The sequence below is a fragment of the Falco peregrinus genome, chromosome 19, assembly GCF_023634155.1.
Source record: "Falco peregrinus isolate bFalPer1 chromosome 19, bFalPer1.pri, whole genome shotgun sequence".
Taxonomy (NCBI): Eukaryota; Metazoa; Chordata; class Aves; order Falconiformes; family Falconidae; genus Falco; species Falco peregrinus.
Window position 1 is genome coordinate 4,504,257 of NC_073740.1, and position 21,850 is coordinate 4,526,106.

Sequence of the window (21,850 nt, forward strand, 5' to 3'; positions counted from 1 at the left end):
TAATAAAGTAATGTGTAGAGAAGGCTGCTCTTCATCCATGGCCAGCCTGCTGGGACCATGTTGTTGCAATTCAGTGGTGAAACAGGCCTGGCAAGGACTCCTCATGGAGACTTTCACTATGTGGGCAGGGTTTGCACAATGTTATTGCAGCCATATGTACGACAGGCAGCTTTATCCAGAAAAGTTGGCAAATTCAGAATGGATGAGGACACAAAATCACAACACACTTATTTTAAATGATGCAACACAATTTTAATGAGAACGAAAAGAATAAAAATACTTTGCAATAGCAAGGATGTATATCCAAGATGTCAGAGTCAAATGCATTTTGAAAGACGCTGTTAAATGTCTCACTGCATTCCGACAACTGTGATGAAGCAGAAGATAACAAGGAATTGGACCCCTGAAGAGATCAGGAAAACATTCAAAGGAAAAAAAGGAGAGGTGAGTAGCATGCAGAAGGCTCCGCGCTGAACAGGATTTGTGAGTGCTTTCACAAAGCCGTCACTCATCTGCTCACTGGTGAATCTGCATTTCGTTTTTCACTTTTGCATTATTCAGTGGATATTTCTGCTGTGTTTACCAGAACCCGCAGCTGCCACGGCTGTACCTGTTGGACCAGTAGGAGTAAGGGCTGCAAGAGCCAAACCCATACGATCTACCATAGCCATACAGACCTCTGTAACCCAGGGAGCCCCCACAGCCATACAGACCCCCATAGCCCAGGGAGCCATAGCCCCTGTAGCCATACAGACCCCCGTAGCCCAGCGAGGAGCCCCCATGGCCATACAGACCCCCATAGCCCAGGGAGCCGTAGCCCCCATAGCCAAGGGAGCCCCCGTAGCCCCCAAGGACGGGTGCTCCAGAGGATCCCACAACTGAATCCTGCGGGAAGGAGCTGAGGATGGGGCCGGGGAAGGTGACGACGACTGGAGGTGGCTGGATCAGGGTGGTGGAGTCAGGGCACTGACGGACGCATGGCTCATTCCCGCTGTCAGCGAGGGGCTGGGGGCGGTAGATGCCACCAATGGCAGTGGGGCACAGGTCGTAGCAAGACATCTTGCAGGGATGGAGGTAATCTGCAACACACACTGATGAGTAAACAAAGCACAAAATCAATGGGAAAAAGAGTTTGGAAGTTGGACACATGGACTAGAATAATGGCTTTATCTTTCAGGTCTTGGTTGTTCTTCTTTCTCTTCAGTATTTTTCATGAGACACCTCTCCCTCTTGTAAATCAGCATTGCCCAGATTGCACACTGAGCAGTCATCTCTTCTATGGTCTTGTCCCTAATTTCTGATGCTTGGTTCCCTTTAAGAAGCGTAATGGCTTTAAACTCAAAGAAGGGAGATTTAGATTAGGTACCAGAAAGAAATCCTTCACTGTGAGGGTGGCGAGGCACTGGCACAGTTTGGCCAGAGAAGCTGTGGATGCCCCATCCCTGGAAGTGCTCAAGGTCAGGTCAGATGGTGCTTTCAGCAGCCTGGTCTAGTGGAAGGTGTCCCTACCCGTGGCAGTGGGTTGGAGCTAGATGATCATTAAGTTCCTTTCCAACCCAAACCATTCTATGGTTCTATGATTCTGTGAAGTAGTTCTTTGTTATACCCCACTGCCAAACACTGCAAAATTTTTACGCAGCCCTTTATTTTGCAAATGGCTTCCACTATACTTTGCAGCCACTCTTACAATGCCTGTGTCTGAAAGGTCATTTCATGTTTGTTTTGTACTAGCAAAACCAAAGCGGTGTAACCTGACAACCAGCAAAGTTGATATAGTAAATTAATGGGTAGCTTGAAGAACAACTCTGCCATATTGACCTGTAATGTGCTTCCAGAAGCAATAGCTAGAATCATGCTGCCGGTATGCTGAACTTGCTATAAACATGGATTAAATAAGGCATTCCCTGCCCTGAAGTGCTTGCAAAGTAGCTTGAGAGTCACAGAGTGGGTGAAAAGATTGTCTTGATTTCCCAGATGGGAAACTAGTACACTCCGATAACTAGGGCCAGGTTTCTACTGCAGGTAAGTATATTGGGATCTGAGCTCTTCAAGAAGACTTTCACCATAGGATCTGATCCAATCTAAAAGAAAACCTGTCGCAGGACTAGGAATATCGCCTGTGAACAATTTTTTTCGTCATTAGAACCAATAAAATATTAGATTAAAAGAGAGTTCCAGAGCTCACCTAGTCGAACTCCCTGTTCAAAGCAAGGACATTGTAAAGGGTAGGTTGGGATTTCCTAGTTTCTTCTCCATTTTCCAATACTTGTTCTTTCTGGTTAAGCTTGTCCTCTCAAGAAATGCATACATTTACATAGACACATAAGAAACGTAGATGAAAAAGCCTTAAAAAATCCCTAGTGCTTGAAAAAGTCTTCTGTTGATGTTTTGGAAGCTGCTTTGATAGCTCAAATTTGTACGAACAGGAAACAGTAATTTTTGAAAAAACAGGTTTTACCATTTTAAACCTGAATACATGGATGTTCAACATCAAATAAGAAAAATAAGCATCATGAAATAATCCAACGTGTTTAAGAATCTTAGAATGCTTACAGATGATTCCGACCTTAACTAAAATTGGCAGAAAAGAGATACTCGAATTTTAGGAAAGAGAACACACAGAATGACACTTACCCTTTTCACCGAGGTGGATAAAGCAGGCAAGGTGGAATGAAGAGCCCTGCGTTGGAAGAGCTTTTATACAGTTCCCTGGATCATGGGGATCATGTAAGCTGCAATTTGTGCATGTGCCTAATTGGGGCAAACCCAAAACTAATATGACACGCAGGTCCTCAAAGTTTTGCTGACTATTTATGGTTCGAAGTCTCATGAAATACGGTAGATGCATTTCATCACAGAAGCCTCTTTCATCTCAAATGGTTACATGTCATATTCATTCCTGTTATCATTCCATTCACATCCTTGGTGTTACAACAAGCATTATACTAATGCTCTTCCTTAGCTTCTCCATTAATAATGGCAAAACCTGGCTGCTCGTTGCGTGACTGCGGTCATCTGATGTGCACAGATTTTTCCATTAAATCCAGACTGTAGAGATACCGGTCGGTAAAATGGAGTTCCATTAGAGCAACTTTGATGTCACCATTTTTATCTTTATCTGTGCTCTCAGCTACTTAACGTGAGACCAATACTGGACCCAAAGGAAGACACAGAAAACATCCTGTGGTCCTCAAATGCTTTTCTAGTGTCTGGCTTTTGCTCCTGAACACGATGATGGCCTCATCTAATGAACAAGGGACTTGGTGAAATACCCCTTGCTTTCTTTTCAGTGCATTCAGCTGTGGGTTACTCTCCCTGTCCTTTCCTCAAATACTGGCAAGTCTTTTGGACCATTTAAAGCAGAAGGCTGAGATAGAACATCCTTTTAAACCACCCACATTTCCCAGTTCGCTGTCCCCTGATACAAAGCCTTCAGGAATCATTTTTAGGTCCATCTTCAAATCAGGCAATACTGAAGCCTACTGAGAAATGGAGTTAAATGAAACATGACTGGTGGGAACTTGCTAAAGCTATCCAGAGATACACCAAGATAGAGACAGATAAATAATTTGTGTGGATAAAGTCTGACCATTGGTAGAACTGTAACATCTTGAGCAAATAATAAAATCCTCTCTTTCTGTGGTCTGATGTGCAGCTGAAAATTATAAAGATACACTGATTAAACACCTTATGAAATGTTTTATTGTGTTTAAAAGTTTATATTTCATTCTAGACTTCTACACCGAAAAAACCTGAAGATACACAAATCCCCAGTATTTAGCCATGAACTGATTATACCAAGGACACAAGTATCTTGACTTACACATTTAAATGCGGTGTCATTCCACAATTGCTAGGCGCCTAAATCCAGGTACATACCTTTCATCTAATTGTAAGAACACATTCACAAACCATTAGTGGATAGTTTGTGGCATTTGAAAAGACTTGCTCCCTGGAAGCTTGAAAATATTGTCCAAAAAAACTTCTAACCACCTCAAAGGCTGAGAAACCCACCTCATAATTTAGAGCTAACTTATGAGGTAGAGTCTGCAGTATTAAAATAGCACATCTGTAAACAAGGGAAGACCCAGCCTTTGTTTTGCATGGTGCACTCCAAGTTCCCAATTGTTCCCTGGTCACAGAAACTGCCAGCTCAGCCCTGTCCTGGACTTAAGTTTGCAGCAACAAAAATGTATTACAGGACATCATGAATTCTCGAGAATCAAAGTCAATAATTCATAGCACTTCTGTCACATTTCAATTTTTGCACCAGAGGATCCATTTGTACTGAGAAAGCTTAGGTTTCCTCAGGCATATTAAACATTCTCAAGCACAACCTTTGTATTGACAACATCAAACCCACAATACCTGGGGAAAGTCTCTTTGGGATCACCAATTTCTTTGTAGTTTTAGATAAATTCAGAAACTCATTCCTTGTTTATCTCTCAAAAAACAATTGCAAGCCTCAGGGATACAAAGGCTTGCTCTCTGTCTCCTACGCAAAACCCTGCAGACTTAACCCTACACATTTTTTGTAAGAGAATACAACTGTTTGAGTGACTGATGGATGGAGAAATCAATTCCACTCATATCCACATGAAAAGAGTTCCCAGCACCCCAAAATGAGGGGTTTCACCATTTTTTTCTGCTCAAAAGTAAATTTTAGTTTCCACATAAGCCCTATTTAGAGAGTGAAGCACGCGTTGCAGGTCCCTGGGGCTGCTGCTGCTCTTCTGAGCTGAATTGTCCCCATTACCGCCAGTGTCCAATACTACTGGAGAACATCATCAGGTCTCAATGGTGCCTTGTCCCCCAGCTGTAGGTAGGGATGCTAAACATGTAGGAACCACCCCCAGCCTTCCTGCATATCTCATTGACAGTCTTTAACTTCTTTTCTGGCAGGTTGTAATGTGAATTATATGTACTTAAACAAAATTCCTGTCCATGACAGCAGTTTCTAATTCTGATAAACCCATGAGACAGTCTCCAGGTGTTAATATGAGAGGAGCTAGCTTAATAATTTCTGTTGTCATTTTAAGGAAGTGACTGGAATAATGTCAGGTACTAATTTTCCCCAAGTCGTCACAAGATGAAAGAATTCTCTATAATCTGAAGTAATGTTTAGGTCCTTATTACAAACAAATTTGAAAGGACTCATAAACTCCAATAATGAACACAGCAATTTCATCATCTTGATGGGTTACACGTGTTTGAAACTGGGGCGGGCAACCAACGTTGATCTTGTACCTCCAGCTGCTCCGATATAAAAGCTGTTCCCTCTCATAGCTCTTCCAAACAATTCCCTTGACTTCTTGGTGACTTGGGTAAGTCTGATTCTTCTCTATTGCTATCAATGTCTCTTTTTGTGGCTGTTTTCAACTTCAGTTGATGTCCATCATCCATACTGTGGATGTATCTGTGTTGCCTTGAGACACGGATTCTAATGCTGGCTCTGGGGTGGCAGATACACCTGTTTGGTGCGTGGGTCTCTGTGGAGTTCTGTGTCAGAAACACTGGACCTTGGAGTAATTGGAAGACACTCTTAGTCATCTATTTCAGTTTTAGGTAGTCCTGCAAGGAACAGGGAGTTGGATTCAATGATCGTGATGGGTCCCTTCCAATTTGAGATATGCTATGATTTTATGATTCTTACTTCAGTGCATTTAATGTATTCCAAAGTTTGTCCTGGGAATAATAATGAGCTTTTGGAAAGACGTTAGGGACTAAAAGGCTGTTTATATTGAAACTCTCTAGATACTATCCATACAGTGGCTGCATAGATGGGAACTGGGATAATAACGTTTCCATCTGTCCTTTACTGTCTTGTCAACCAGCTTTCTGAGCAATCTGGCCAGTCACAATCCTATAATCTGTTGTTCCTACAACTCTCAGTAAAATTGGGATGAGTGGGAAGAAGAAGCTACTGTAATTAAGTCATATATAAACTACATCTCATGTAAACCTGCTGAACCCAAATCCAAGTTTTCCTCCTGACTCATCAAATGACCTTGAACAAAGTCATGCTCTCTCAGCTTTTGCTTCTCAGTTTCCAGTTTAATGTGTAGAAATCTATATAAGTTCTTCACGGGATAATTGTGAGTGACAACACTTTCACAGCTAGGTATAACATTTCCCATATGCTTTTGTATGTGTAGACATCTTTTGGACACTTTTTGAAAATCTACTCTTTGAAAAAAGAGGATTATGATTGCAAACTGTGAAATCAATTTATTTATACAAAATCCTGTACTTGATTCATTAAACTGATGAATTTTGAAGTCTTCTTCTACTTAGTCTAATCATCAGTGTTTGTTGCAGCTTACTTCCATCCTTCAAGACGTCTTGCTATGACCTGTGCTCCCCTGTTGTTAGTAGCATCAACCCTAATGTTTGATATTTCTTCAATGTTAACATAAATTACCGTGTCTTACAGACTGACTTCCATCTCTACGAGATGTCTTGCTACGACCTGTGCTCCACCTCTGCCTGTGGCGTCAACCGCCCCCAGCCCCTCGCTGACAGCGGGAATGAGCCATGCGTCCGTCAGTGCCCTGACTCCACCACCCTGATCCAGCCACCTCCAGTCGTCGTCACCTTCCCCGGCCCCATCCTCAGCTCCTTCCCGCAGGATTCAGTTGTGGGATCCTCTGGAGCACCCGTCCTTGGGGGCTACGGGGGCTCCCTTGGCTATGGGGGCTACGGCTCCCTGGGCTATGGGGGTCTGTATGGCCATGGGGGCTCCTCGCTGGGCTACGGGGGTCTGTATGGCTACAGGGGCTATGGCTCCCTGGGCTATGGGGGTCTGTATGGCTGTGGGGGCTCCCTGGGTTACAGAGGTCTGTATGGCTATGGTAGATCGTATGGGTTTGGCTCTTGCAGCCCTTACTCCTACTGGTCCAACAGGTACAGCCGTGGCAGCTGCGGGTTCTGGTAAACACAGCAGAAATATCCACTGAGTAAGGAATAACCGGCAATGGAGAGACAGAATCTTGATCCACAGTAGTGGTCCCGAAGGAGATGTTGTGAAATCCTGATCGCTGCCAGCCACTGCAGTGGAGCTGAGAGCACACCGCACATCCTTAATTTCTTCACTTTCTACTCATGGTCATTTGGGCTTTTTTTCCAATTATGTGTATAATGAGTGGGATAAACCAAATATATTATATTCTTATAAAATGGCACTTCACTGTCTAACAAGAATAATTATGGAAGGAACTACTTGTACTCTGATGCATATTCTTGAAAATTCTACAATGCTTTTCTGTGAACATTTTTTTCTCATTAAAGTGATTCTACTCTGCATCAAACAAATCAACTTTTGGTTTTCATTTTTTCTGCTATGGATATGCAGCTCTCCTCTCTGTAAATGCGGGAAACTCACATCTTTACATAGAGTGAGGCTCAGACTTCAAAAACACAGCTGAAATGGTTCAGCTATCAGTGAATTCAGTCACCCTGTGTTGCAGACATTTGGGAGCAGGAATCCTCCCTCCCCAGCTGTCCTGGGTTACGATAATAACATTAGTTTAGAAAGAAACCACACTAAACCTCCATTCCCTAATGAGCCACTTGAACATCTTTGCTGATCACAGCAGAAGCAGAGCTGGTGCCTCAGCTGAGGCTGGACTCAAAGCAGATTATGAAGAAAAGGGTGGTGGATGGTGCCCTCAGGCAGGAGGGATTTAGGGAGAGAATGGTGAAGGTTATTTGCACAGAGCAGTTGAGAGGGAGAGGGTAGGAGGAGCTGCAACAAGGAAAACAGCTCTTCACAGGTGGGTAGACCATCTAATGGACGTTTTAGATGAGGAATATCATGGGAGAGGCTGCAAGTTAGAGCTGCTGAAAATGGGGGTTTATGTTGTGAGAACTTCACACGTAGAAGGAACTGGGAAACACAACAACAGTGTTGAGGTTATGTATGCTGCGTTGTGACTTTTTCTACCTTTTAAGCTTTTCAGGCACCATAACTATGTTCTACCCGTTCCAGCCATTCTCACTGGTATATAAGAATTAGCCTTTGGGGTAGCTGTCTGGAGTAGCTACTTTGACTTTTCTGTCAAAAATCATCCAACATCATCAGATTTTGTGATTATACAGAAAGACCATTCCGATTTAAAAGTTTTATTGTATGCCCCAGGAAAATTTCTTCAAGGATTTGACAGGAAATTAATTCAGCTTGCTGCAGAGAGTATTACTGAGGACAGAGTATAAGTATTTGAGTTAGAACCTGAGGTTCAAAGAGATTACTCAAAGATTTACCTGGAAGTAAGTCTTACTAAAATTAACACTTTTAGGAAAGAGTTTAAAATTAGTGACCTACTGTTTCATTTCTCTACCAGCAGTAATGTGGAACCAGTGGATGTACAACCAAGAAGCCAAATTCTTCAAAAATCTCAAGAATCTTTAGCTGAAAATGGGGAGGCCAGGGCAATAGCTCCTTCTCTGCTGAGGCTTCACAATGCTTTTGTACAATTGAAATCCCTGGGGTTTTTGGGGGCAGGACATTCCTCTACATAGTTTAGACTGATGAAAGCACAGGTTAAACTTCTAAAACAAGTAACAAGGGCAAAGCCATGAGAAAAGAACACCAGAACATGTAAACTTCGATGCAATAAACTTTTAATAACAGTGAGAGAAGGAATACATTTTCAGAGTCTCCAAGAAGTAGGAAACCGTTCTCCACTCAGGGATACGTTCACATATGATTGATCTGGGTTTTTTAGCTGTAGATTTGAACAAACAGGAACATTTTGAGCAACATATTGCCCCAAGAAATATGGAAATGTGACAGGAGAAGCATTAAGGCAGAAAATAAAGGCAGGAGTTGAGAAGAAAAATTCAAAAGGGGCTGAAGGGACACAGCTCTGTGGTCTTGGAACAGAGCAGTGGAGGTGCAGACCTCTTTAGCTGTGAAACCATCAGATCTCATTTATCAGTTATACCTCACTTGGGATATTTCTATAGGATTTAGCAGGGACCACAGCTGCCACGGCTGTACCTGTTGGACCAGTAGGAGTAAGGGCTGCAAGAGCCAAACCCATACAATCTACCATAGCCATACAGACCTCTGTAACCCAGGGAGCCCCCACAGCCATACAGACCCCCATAGCCCAGGGAGCCATAGCCCCTGTAGCCATACAGACCCCCGTAGCCCAGCGAGGAGCCCCCATGGCCATACAGACCCCCATAGCCCAGGGAGCCGTAGCCCCCATAGCCAAGGGAGCCCCTGTAGCCCCCAAGGACGGGTGCTCCAGAGGATCCCACAACTGAATCCTGCGGGAAGGAGCTGAGGATGGGGCCGGGGAAGGTGACGACGACTGGAGGTGGCTGGATCAGGGTGGTGGAGTCAGGGCACTGACGGATGCATGGCTCATTCCCGCTGTCAGCGAGGGGCTGGGGGCGGTTGACGCCACAGGCAGAGGTGGAGCACAGGTCGTAGCAAGACATCTCGTAGGGATGGACGGTCTTTTATGTTAACACTGAAGAAATAACAAACAGGAGGTTATGATGAAGCAATGCTACAGGGTGTCAGTAATAAATTTGGGAATTCAGCATATTTCCTATTACTATTCTTCCTAGCACTGTAATCTGGAGGCTTATTTTGACTTTAGTGTGACAAAGTCATGTACTTTTCTGTTGTATCTTTGGTATTTCCAGTTGAACTGATTTGATAGTATTACATTACTGTTAGTTGATGGCTTCAACTTAATAAGTTTCATCTTTCCTGTTATAAACTCAGCAGAGCTCTGCTAAATGCAGCCGTATACAACCACGTATATGAACTGGTTTTTATCTTCTAAAATAGACAAGGAATTCTCTGAAGTGCTAAAACGTTACAAGTTTGCAATTCAAAATTGCTTGATATGCCCCTCTGCTGAAGCGTATCTTTACAGACCCTAGTAATGAATGAGAAACCAAATATTATTTCCAGTAGCAAATGATCTACATATCACTGGCAGCCTTGCAGCAACTGAAGAAGGCTTGGTCTGGAGTTAATAAGTTTAGTAAAGTCTGAGAGAAATCTGACTTACCAAATTCACGAAGGCGAGTAAGGTGAGAGAAGTGGAATGAAAGGCTTAATGCAGAAAGCTTTTATACAGCTCCATAGATTGCCTGGAGGATATTAGGCATCCTTTGCGTGAGTTCATAATTAGGTACCAACCCCAAATTGTAGGACACGTAGTTCCTCAAAGTGCTGAAATTGTTTTTGCTTATTCCTTGTGCGTTGTAGGCACTTCAAACCCACGCATAGCGTGACATCCACCACAGACCTCTCTATTATCTCCAGGCTTTATGTGTGGAATTGTTTTTTATTTTTCCATTGCTCTTTTTAGCATTAGGGGAGGAAGTAGAGCTGACTTGATTTATTTAAGAGTCCTACTTAATTAAGATGACAGGAGGGCAGTCATTTCTTTTGTTCAATTACAGGTCTTTTAGTGTAATCAACAATATACCTGGAGACAAAATGAAATTTCTTTTGGGATTGCAAACGAAGGCTAGAGACAAGCAACAAAGGTAAAAACATTCTTTCTGCAAGGCTTAGCAGTTCTACCTCCAGCTACTCAGTACAAGGCAAACACCATCATCAGGAGCATCTTTTAATGGGTTTTGGATGGTTCTCCGCTAGTTGTCTTTCAGTCCTGGGGACAGAGAAATATTTCAGCCGGCAGTCACAAGTCACAATTGAAGCTGGTTTTTCTGAGTTGTTCCATTGAGCTTTGTTTTCCTTTATATTTTATCATGTATTCTTCTCCTGTTACATGTTAGAGAGATGTACCACGGAACATGGGATTAAAGAAGCAAGTAAATCAGGCAATAAGACATGACCACTGAAAAAGGGATTCTAGCCTCGACACAGTGAAGACGGACCTCATTGTACCCTATATTGTTGGGGTGGTTTTCGTTAACAGTTCAGTTAACATAAACAGATTTCTGTTTCTGGATCAATGTGTAATAGAAAAGAACATAGATTTTATTTTTAAAGTCAAAGAAAGGACAGTCCAAAAAGTGTTATAAACCATGAACTGGTTACAGGAAAAACCCAAGTGACCTTAACTTACCTACTTTAGTGTGATAATCTCTTGTAATAGTGGGGTGTATGAATCCAGGCATACTTTTTATATAATTATGACACAGTATCTGCAAGTTAGCAATGGGTGTTCATGAGGTATTTGAAAATCCCTTGGAATGTCCTTGTAAAACTTTGAGATGGCTTTTGTTTTCGGTATTATAGCTCTGGAAATCATCATATGTATCCCCAGATTTGGAAAAGCTCGTAGTTTAGAAACAATATGAAGATAATTATGTTAACAATTATGATAACAATTATAATGATATAGTATTACAATAATGGCACAAACAAAGAAAGAAGCCTCAGCAAAAGCCAGCATTTGCCTTTCCCAGTGGATTCCCACCCCATAATTGCTCTCTACTGAAAGGTGCCATCAATGATGGGGTTAGCTGCAAGATCAGGATCAAGGAGCCCTGAAGGCTAAGCTAGAAAATAAAGGAAACTTGAGGAAAATGTACCCTCTCAAACTTGTGGATCAAACTGAGCTGAAAGTTTTGGTATATCCCTGACTGCTTATGATTGCAGATACTCACTGGGAATCCGTCCACGTTTTGATGTCACTTTGATGACACTTTACACACTCTGATGTCTAAAAGATTGCTTTTCTGGATTAGATATGCAAGTGAAATAAGAGCTACAGAAGTCCTTTAACACCTGTGAACAGCCTTTGATTCAAGCAGGAGGTCTCAGCAAGTTTTCAAAAGCCAAAAAGGATCCTGTTTGATGTATCTGCAACCAGGTCAGAAGAAGGGCAGAGATAAAACATAGAAGATGAGTAAATGGGACACCAGTAAGGATTGCTTATTCTGGGATGAATCCAGTGAGTTGACAATGCTATTAGACTGTGGCTTAGTCTGAAATCTCACTTCAAAGTGCTCTTCTTCCGAAGTAAACACGTTTTTTCTAATACAGTGAAATCTGGGGTTTCTCCAATACACCTACAAAAACACACAGTAAAACACAAATTTAGATATTAATTCAAAGTACACTTTGATTATTTTGAGCTTTCCATCCTGAGCATTAAAAATATAAATATCTCTCCTTTCAGAACTAAATCCAGCTTTAAGCTGTAGTTTGAGGGGTCAGATAAAACTGAAGGCTGTTTTAGACATCTGCCACTGTGTGTTAGGGAAAGTTCACAATATAATTTGATTTAGAGAGTACTGAGAATCCTCCATGGATTACACTATGAATTGTATCACATCTGAAATAAACCTAAGTACACAAAAAGTATTGCTCACCTGCCTGAGAATTTAACAGGTTGTATTTTAACTTTAAGAAGAGAGAACACTTACGTAAGGGATTTCAAAAGAAACACCTGACAGCAGGTTATTTCTGATAAATGTCTGAGCATCATTGTCATATAGGACAGCAAAAGAAGAATATCTATGTATAAGTAGCTTACTACATGGTGCAACTCCAAAGAACAGAAAACTGATATTCATTTCATGAATCATGTTTTAGGATGAAAGATACATTAATTTCACCCATCACTCTTTTAGGTGAAAGAACTTTGTGTGATGTAATATGTGTGTTATGTTACATGATAATTGAAATCAATTAATAAACAAAAACAGAAAATGAAACAATTTCATCACTTTGGAGCCATCAGTACAAAAAATGTGCCGTGTCAACTAATTAGATCCACGTTCACAAAACCAGCTTCTCATCCCTCAGGCAGTCTGAACAGTATAAAAGCTCTCTCCACTCAGGGTTCTTCCAACCTCTTTTCTTCCCTCGCTCCTCTCGGCAAATTGGGTAAGTCTGAATTGGCTCTTTAAGACTACTAGAATAGCTCTTTGCTCTACAGTTTAATCTAGGATGGTCTCTTCCATGGAGAACTAGTAGGTAAAATTTTAGGTGAAAAGATAAAGCTTACAAAAATGATTAGAAGTGTTATGTACAGCTGTGCTCTGCATTCAGGATTGGCATTTAATTTCAAAGCCAACTGAAAATTTCTTGATATGGAAGAAAATTAAGTTCATTATTAGGTCACTTCCAAGAGCTGAAGGAATGACGTAACTAGTTCAATATGCATTCCTTTTCTCTATTTTTTCATATGCATAACTGGAAATTATTTGAAAAAGCTTAAATCTTCATGGCTTACAGGGAAATGCTGAGCTTAGAAGCAGGCTTTCCATTGTCTCCAGTTTATTCTACTACAGATCACTCAAAATTCTTTTACATTAGTTCAAAGCATGAATACTACCAAAGACCAGGCACTGGCTTAGATAGAGTAGGACACAGAGAGGAATTGAGAGCTGTTGAAAATGTTCTGTAATAAATGTATTTCATGAAGAGGTTATGGAGAGAATTTAAGGAGCTGACGGATGAAGTGCTGGGGTTTTCATGTTAATGGGGGCAAGTTGTTTGGGGTAAGACTTTTTCAAAATAGTTTAGAGCCCAGAATCAAAACACTGTGTTGTTAAGCTAGTCGTAAATATCTCAGTACCCTGACTCAATTTGGAAAATGGAGACAATGATCTTTGAATTCCCTTGTAATGGTCTCATCAAACAAGTTACTGAGCAAATCTGCACAGACAATGACTTATAATCCCTGCTCTCACAAGGCTGAGCACAAAGATCAGTGGGAATGAAGAGTTAGTCATGAAATCATGCATAAGAATAAACTCCATTTTTGGAGTCCCTGTCCTTGCAGACCCGCTGACTCACCAAAGCATCTTAGCAAGCAATTTTGTTGTTCTGCTTCAATTTTCCTTTCTAATAGACATTAGTAAATTGGTGTACTTCAAAGCAGTCTTGTCTGAGGAAAGGCAGTGAACATTACAGTGCTTTTATGTGTGTAAATAATGTCTTGTACTTTGTAAAATCAACTCTTGTAGATTGACTTCCATCCCTGCAAGATGTCTTGCTACGACCTGTGCCCCACTGCCGTTGGTGGCATCTACCGCCCCCAGCCCCTCACTGACAGCGGGAATGAGCCATGCGTCCGTCAGTGCCCTGACTCCACCACCCTGATCCAGCCACCTCCAGTCGTCGTCACCTTCCCCGGCCCCATCCTCAGCTCCTTCCCGCAGGATTCAGTTGTGGGATCCTCTGGAGCACCCGTCCTTGGGGGCTACGGGGGCTCCCTTGGCTATGGGGGCTACGGCTCCCTGGGCTATGGGGGTCTGTATGGCCATGGGGGCTCCTTGCTGGGCTACGGGGGTCTGTATGGCTACAGGGGCTATGGCTCCCTGGGCTATGGGGGTCTGTATGGCTGTGGGGGCTCCCTGGGTTACAGAGGTCTGTATGGCTATGGTAGATCGTATGGGTTTGGCTCTTGCAGCCCTTACTCCTACCGGTACAACAGGTACAGCCGTGGCAGCTGTGGGCCCTGCTAAATCCTATAGAAATATCCCTTGATTAAAGAATGACCAGCAAGTGCATGATACAATCTTGATCCTCAACTGAGCTCCTGAGGAAGGAGCAGAGCATCCAAGACTTCCACTTAATACAATAGCATCAGTGTATCTCCATAAATTACACTTCTCATTTCCTTCTTCGTTTGGTTCATCTCCTCTTCCTTGCCCCTGCCAGTGGCCAAATGTGTGACTCCACCACCACCCCAGAGGACACTTGTCCCTGAAACTGCCACCTTCTGGGAGAAGCCTGCAGGAACACATTTCTTGAAGCCCTGGGTGACAACCTGCCTGCCTCTGCCTTATGTGTCTTTCTCCACTGCAATAAAACACACCTGCATCCAACGCCTGCCTCTCGACCTTTCCTTTCAATGCCCAGCCTTGGCTGTGGGGTTCCCTCGTCCTGCGCATGGCCCCTGCCAAACACACCAGGGCAGTGTCCCAACCCCAGCAGAGCCAGAAGGAGACGTCTTTTGGGGAGACCTCACAGCTCTGGTCACACATAGCCCTGCTACTAAGAAACCTATCTGCCTAGTCTTTCACTGTTACTAAGCTGAAATTATTGTTTCCCTCCCCCTAATTATTCTAGCCGTCAAACTTCTGGTAGTTAGTCCAATTTCCCCCCCACATCCCCCCCACCCCATTTAATTTAGTGCTGAAATTCCTTTTAATTTTCCACATTCCCAGATGGTATGCTAGAAATCATCAAACCATGCTCAAAGACAAATTAAAAAAAAGGTGGCCTGAAGTTCTGTCAAAGCCTATTCCGAAAAGGAAAAATGGGAGGAAGGTAAACAATGGGAAACAATTTTTTAGATAAGTATCTGATGAGCAACAATCACGCACTGCCTTTTTCTGTTAATCACTGCTATGATAACAGTTGCCTCAGGGAAGTTTTGGCTGAGTCTGTAAGTCATCTGGGTGAAGTAAAAAGAATATGAACAAATGCGTTACAGAGGATTTACCACTTACTTCACTGAGACTCTTTCAAAGAAAAGCTCCATGCGTGAATGTACAATTTCTTGATCTCAACCCTCTGTCAGTGTCATGGAATAGCAAGTCTGATTTTAACAGGTAATTTCAGCGTGTGTCCCCCACCAGTGTAACTGCACACGTCAGATGGCTGTGTGCTATAAGCAGGAGCAAGTTGAAATGACAATTAGCCTATGGTACTAATGAATCTCACTTTTATTTTAAGGAAACACTATTTTATTTTTACTGATTAACGAATACTGAGAATATTTTGATCAAAAAAAGCCCTTCACTGAAAGATTCTCCACTCTCTGCCTGCTTCATCCTCCCTGTCCCAACACCAGCTGCCCTCATGGCCCTGGGATTTTTGGGAAAGGTCTCAGAAGGGACTGGAGCTTGCAGGGCCCAGCTGAGAGCTTCACTCCTGCCCCGTGAGTGCCTGGGATGTGTGAAGAGCCCAGGCAGCTTAAGTGGAGAGGAAAGGCTCCTGCCTTTTGGGCACAGGGAAATGGCACTCTGTCCCTGCTGCTGCTCTCCATCCTTACATGGCTTCAGGCAAGGACACTGCTGCCATGAATCCCAAGGAGCTCAGCAGCCCACCTCCTGGTTTGTTCTGCACCAGCCCTGCATCCCCTTGGCTCAGGTGCCTCCTTTGTGCTGAGCAAAGCCCTCTTTCCTCCCAGCTAGCTCAGCCCAGGACAGTTCCTGGGACAGCTTTACAGAACATACATGTCTGGTTTCCTCTTTTTCTCTTCAGCTTGACAGCATGATCTTTGCTCTCATGCACAGCCTCTAAGAGCTACTTCGGTGCAAATCATACGTGATCACCACTGAACACCTGAGCTCCAACTGCCAAGTTTTCTACTGATTCTCTCACTGAGGCAGTATCAGGCAGGTACCAGCCAGCACCCAATTAGATGTGTATTGTATCAGCAGCAAGTGCCTAGCCCAAGAAAACAAGACTGGTGAGAGCTAACAGGACCCAGCTGACATGATTACGTAGCTTCTGTTCGGGCTGGATACCTGTTCAGGGTGAGCTCATGTCTGATTGCAAAATACTACACAGACATACCCTTTCTGTCAGTGTCTAATGTTATATGGGAGTTATAGGAATGGAGGGAGTTTACTACATTGGTTAGTCAAGGATCAGTCTCAAAACCTCTATTTATGTGTTTGCATTAATGGCATTGGCACATAATTTGGGAGCATTCTGTTTTATGTGCTAGTAACATGAAGCTGAATGGCATTAAACAGCAAGGAATCAGAGTTTAAGACTGGAAAAACGAGATGGCTTAACTGATGGGAGTAACAGTAACGGTATATTTAGCAACACAGGGAAAAGCCATGCACCTGCTGACTACAGAGGAAAGATCTGGTATAAAACAGGCTGTCATAAGAAAGAAGTGACAGAAGCAGAAAAATTTTCTGAGTAACCCCAAATAGGTGATGGTGAGGTATAGGGAGACTACATGCTCTTGAGTGAATCCATTGGAAATACAGAAAACCAGAGAGTAGTGGTAATACAAGCAGAACCGGTAAAAACAAGGGGAAGAGTACACCTGGTTTCCCTTCTACTGCCAACACAACAGTACTTCTCCACAAGACAGGGTGAGTCTGAGAAATAATCTTAAACTAATTAATTTCCCACATACAACAGTAAGGGGAAAAAGAATGCTGTGGGATGGGTCATCCTAGAGTAAAACTAGGAAAAAGATGCTCTGTGTTTGCTTTTGACCTAAAGGGGGTTACAATTACTTGAATATGATACAGTAGCAGATTTGTACAATTACAGTGTTTTGGAGAGTGACAGGACACAATCACTCCTTCTTCCAGAAGACCATGAACAGTAGCTAAGAATCCACACTCTAATATATGAATATTATCGCCCAAATATATTAATACATATATATATAAATAAGTATGCACATATTTCTTGAAGAGGCAGCTGCAGACCATCCTCCTGCTCCCAGATAATTCCTGCAATTCTGCATTACCTCATTCTTCTTTCCTAGACAGTGAAAACATTTTCCCTGAATTCAAGAACTATTCATTGGCACCTGGATAAGAAGAAACCAAGAGAGGCCTCTCCTTTCATAGGTACCACAAAATGTACGATATCCCCTGGTGAAGTCTGGAGAGAAACGCGTAAGTGCTGTGGAGACTGTGAGCATGAATCATTTGACACAGAAAGAGGGAGACATAACTTGGATGCAGGAAACATTTATTATGCCCAGAGTGGCACCAGGGGCTGTCAGGAGAGAGTAGACAAGATGCAAAGATTCTGGCTGCCATGTGATGGAGGAGGCAGAGGCACCTTCTCTGGAGCATGGCTTCTCGCTCCAAATGTCGCCTTGGTGAGGCATTCCAGCTGCCCAGGAATTGGCCCGTCAGCCCTGCAGGGCTCTTTGGGTGTCCCTCCTGCCCCATCTGACAGCGAGGAAGAGAGTGGAGAGGAGGAGAGCAGAGGGCGGGAGAAGAGGTCAGGGAAGGGCCGAGGCTGTGCTGCACTGCCAGCTGCGCTGGTGTTGTGCGGCGCTGGGGATGCTCAGCACTCCGCAGTGGCCCGTGCCCACCAGCTCAGCGCGGCATGGTTGTTGGTGGTGTTGGCCTGGCACTGCCCTGGTGTGGTTGGCAGGGGCCACATGCAGGGCAAGGGAACCCCACAGCCGAGGCTGGGCATTGAAAGCAATGTTAGAGAGGCAGGCGTTGCATGCAGGTGTGTTTTATTGCAGTGCAGAAAGACATACAACTCAGAGGCAGGTAAGCTGACAAGCGGGCCCTCAAGAGCGATGTTGCTGCAGGCTTCTCCCAGGTGGTGGCTGTTACAGAGACAAGCCGTTGCCCTGTGGGACACTGGTGGAGTCACACATCTGGGCACAGGCAAGAGCAAGGAGATGGGGCCTCACAAAGAAAGGGGAAAGAGGGGAGAAATGAGAGGAGGCGTGAGCCTGAGATGGCCCAGGGACTGTGGAAGCTCTGGGGCTGGGTCTAGCAGGGCCCACAGGTGTCCCAGAGCTTCTTGCCGTAGCGGGGCCAGGCGCAGGGGGTGCAGGCCGCAGAGGTGTAGGGTCTGCCAAAGGTGCAGAGGCCGCCCGAGCCCTGTGTGGCCCCAGCGCCGTAGAGGCCCCCCAGCCCCAGGGAGCCCCCGAAGGCGGGTGCTCCGGAGGAGCCCACCACGGCTTGCTGGGGGAAGGAGCTGAGGATGGGGCCGGGGAAGGTGACGACCACGGGGGGCGGCTGGATGAAGGCCGTTGAGTCGGGGGCACTGGCGGGCGCACAGCTCGTTGCAGCTCTCAGCGATGGGCTGGGGGACGGCAACGCTGGTTTTTGGTGGGCACAGGTCGTAGCAAGACATCGTGGCGAGGGTGGGAGAGCGGATCCTGAAAGACGCGGCCCAAAGACAGGTGTCATGAGTGAAGGAGATCGCCCGGCCAAGCCGTGCCCTGTTCCCAGGCCTGTGCTGGAGCTGGAGGAGCCAGAGCCAGCTCCTTGCCCGCACTGCCTGCTGCTTGCCCTTTGCCCAGCCAGCCCACCGGGTGCCCTGCTCTCCCCACACGCCAGGCACACAAAGCCTCCCCGAGAGCCCGTGCAGGGCCTGGCTCTGCGGGTCCCAGCCATGGGGCTCCCTCCTCCTCTTGCCGTGCCTCCGCCCACCCTGGCCACTGCAGCCCGCCGCCAGCACAGCTCTCCTGGCCATGGAGGCCCCACACCAGCCCCTGCCACAGGAGGCCGAGACCCCCAAGCCCCCACCTACCCTTGTCCTGAGCAGAGCGAGGCAAGAGTGGTGGATGCTGGCACTCGCCGACAGCAGCCCTTTTATGCTGGGGTGGCGAGCGTGGGGAGGAGCTGGCCGTGCTGGGGACACGTGGCTCATGGTGCCAAGCCCCTGCATCCTCCCCGTGTGGCACGGGGCTGTTGTGCTGATGCCGTTTCCTGGCCAGCCCCAACCCGCTCTATCAGCCCCTGCAATCACCCCACTCGGACGCTTGCCAGCTGCCACCTAATGCCACCAATTAGCCCCACTGTCTTTTCATTATCTCGCTGTGTAAGAGGGCACGCAGCGTGACAAAGGCTGACTGGTAGCGCCCTGCGTGCCATAGCTCTTCTCCAAGGGCTTGGTCTCAGGCTGGCCTCATGCCTTCATCGCAGAGCCACACGGCAGAGCATGGTCCTGCCGCTGGCCAGGAAGGCAGCCTTGCAAGGGCCTCCCGCACACCAGCCACCGCATGACGTACGCCGCGTGGCTATTATCTACAGAGGCACGAGGTTACGAAACGAAAAATCAAAGGCACTCCTCTCGGGCACTGCCTGCTCAGCACGATGCATCACTCGCCAGCCCAAGGGAACTGGGTGCCATTCCCCTCCAGGCACTGGCCATCGACTTCTGCACGTCAGGGGGCAAGACAGACCCCTTGTGCTCTTCCCCAAGGTGCATGGGGCAAGGGGCACCGATGCCCAACTGCAGCCACTTTGTCACAGGGTCATGTCAGCTGACCCCCAACGCGACCAGGTCCTCACGGGTGTCCCGGGAGCCCCATGTCTGGGGGATGGTGGTGGGCAGGGGCTGCCCTCGGGGTGCTGGGGAGCTGGGAGCCCCGTCTGAATGCGCAGCTGCAGCAGCCCCCGCTGGGCTGGCCCGGCTGGTGCTCGGTGCCGGCCCTGGTCCCGGCAGGGCCTGGCTGCGGGCACAGGGCAGAGATGTCCTGCCAGGGCAGAGCACAAGGCCGGCACCGTGCGCAGCCCCCAGCAGGGAGGTTCCTGCTCTCATTTAGCCCACGCGGCAGGACCGGGAGGAAGGCTGGGAAGCGGCAGGTGCTGGTCGGTGCAGGGGATGCTGACTCAGGGAGGGACAGGAGCCGGACAGCCCCGTTGTCATCGGCAGGAGGGAGTGCCGCCTCTGCAGATTGGCCCAGGTGGTGCTGAGCAATGGCGCGGCCGGTATAAAAGCTCTGCCTCTGCCCGGCTCTCCACACAACTGCTCTGGTCGCCTTCTCCTCTGGGAACAGGGTAAGTCTGTGAGCGCTTCCCCTCCTGGCCCCCTGCTCATGCCCCAGCCCCTCCAATTCGGGTGCTTACGTCTGCTGCTCTCTTTCAACCTCTGCCCTCTTGCAGAGCACCGCCCGATCCCTCGCCACGATGTCTTGCTACGACCTGTGCCCACCAAAAACCAGCGTTGCCGTCCCCCAGCCCATCGCTGAGAGCTGCAACGAGCTGTGCGCCCGCCAGTGCCCCGACTCAACGGCCTTCATCCAGCCGCCCCCCGTGGTCGTCACCCTTCCCCGGCCCCATCCTCAGCTCCTTCCCCCAGCAAGCCGTGGTGGGCTCCTCCGGAGCACCCGCCTTTGGGGGCTCCCTGGGGCTGGGGGGCCTCTACGGCGCTGGGGCCACACAGGGCTCGGGCGGCCTCTGCACCTTTGGCAGACCCTACACCTCTGCGGCCTGCACCCCCTGCGCCTGGCCCCGCTACGGCAAGAAGCTCTGGGACACCTGTGGGCCCTGCTAGACCCAGCCCAGCCGCAGCCCAACGCCACCACCAACCATGCCGCGCTGAGCTGGTGGGCACGGGCCACTGAGGAGTACTGAGCATCCCCAGCGCCGCACAACACCAGCGCAGCTGGCAGTGCAGCACAGCCTCGGCCCTTCCCTGACCTCTTCTCCCGCCCTCTGCTCTCCTCCTCTCCACTCTCTTCCTCGCTGTCAGATGGGGCAGGAGGGACACCCAAAGAGCCCTGCAGGGCTGACGGGCCAATTCCTGGGCAGCTGGAATGCCTCACCAAGGCGACATTTGGAGCGAGAAGCCATGCTCCAGAGAAGGTGCCTCTGCCTCCCCCAACACATGACAACCAGCATCTCGGGCTCTGGCCTACTGTCCCCCTGAGAGACCCTCCTGCCCCTCTGGGCACAATAAAGATTTCCTGCATCCAAATCTTGTCTCCGTCCATCCTTGTTCCATCTTGGGAAGACCCTGGGGTGGGTGCCTGGCAGGTGTGGGAGAGCAAATTCTAGTCCTGAGCTTCCCAGGAATGGTGAGCGTGGGCAGTGTAGGGACAGGGGTGATGCAGGCAGCAGTCAGGGGAGAGAAAGCCTTTTGGTGGTGTTTGCAGTAGCTGAGGAAAGGGCAAAAGGCAGAGAGCAGGACAGGCACTGGCAGTGCTGCTTTGCCTGGTCTTCTCAGCCTGGGAGCGGCACCAGATCCACCGTGTCCCACTGCCCCGCAAAAGCACGGCAATGTGTCTGTGCACCTGCACAGAGGTGGCCAGACCAGAGCCAGTGTTGAACCCCTGGGCTGAGAAATGACGCTCGACTGATGGAGAGCAGCTTGTCGGGAAAGGCCGTGGGGGTGCTGTGGCCACCAAGGTGAGCATGAATGTCCACATGCCTTGGAGCAAAAGCAGGGAGCAGAAGTCTGGGATGCATGTGGAAGAGGTGGAATGAGGAAATCCTT

The 21,850-nt window shown here is 46.9% G+C and overlaps 4 protein-coding genes and 2 pseudogenes across 4 annotated transcripts; 3 read left to right on the forward strand and 3 right to left on the reverse strand.

Moving 5' to 3' along the window:
- Window positions 1-579: 579 nt before the first annotated feature.
- Window positions 580-1,059, reverse strand: LOC101910515 (scale keratin-like). The gene has a single exon (XM_005233173.2). It carries the CDS (start codon window positions 1,057-1,059, stop codon window positions 580-582), a length of 480 nt encoding a protein of 159 aa, XP_005233230.2.
- Window positions 1,060-6,454: 5,395 nt separating this feature from the next.
- On the forward strand, window positions 6,455-6,934 carry LOC101910337 (scale keratin-like). Its single transcript, XM_005233172.2, has one exon. The coding sequence runs from the start codon at window positions 6,455-6,457 to the stop codon at window positions 6,932-6,934; it is 480 nt and encodes a 159-aa protein (XP_005233229.2).
- Window positions 6,935-8,967: 2,033 nt separating this feature from the next.
- Window positions 8,968-9,447, reverse strand: LOC101924327 (scale keratin-like). Its single transcript, XM_005233167.2, has one exon. It carries the CDS (start codon window positions 9,445-9,447, stop codon window positions 8,968-8,970), a length of 480 nt encoding a protein of 159 aa, XP_005233224.2.
- A 4,488-nt stretch (window positions 9,448-13,935) lies between these two features.
- Window positions 13,936-14,415, forward strand: LOC101924154 (scale keratin-like). Its single transcript, XM_005233166.2, has one exon. It carries the CDS (start codon window positions 13,936-13,938, stop codon window positions 14,413-14,415), a length of 480 nt encoding a protein of 159 aa, XP_005233223.2.
- A 3,978-nt stretch (window positions 14,416-18,393) lies between these two features.
- Window positions 18,394-19,220, reverse strand: LOC101923983 (scale keratin-like; annotated as a pseudogene).
- A 411-nt stretch (window positions 19,221-19,631) lies between these two features.
- On the forward strand, window positions 19,632-20,908 carry LOC129782904 (scale keratin-like; annotated as a pseudogene).
- Window positions 20,909-21,850: the final 942 nt, after the last annotated feature.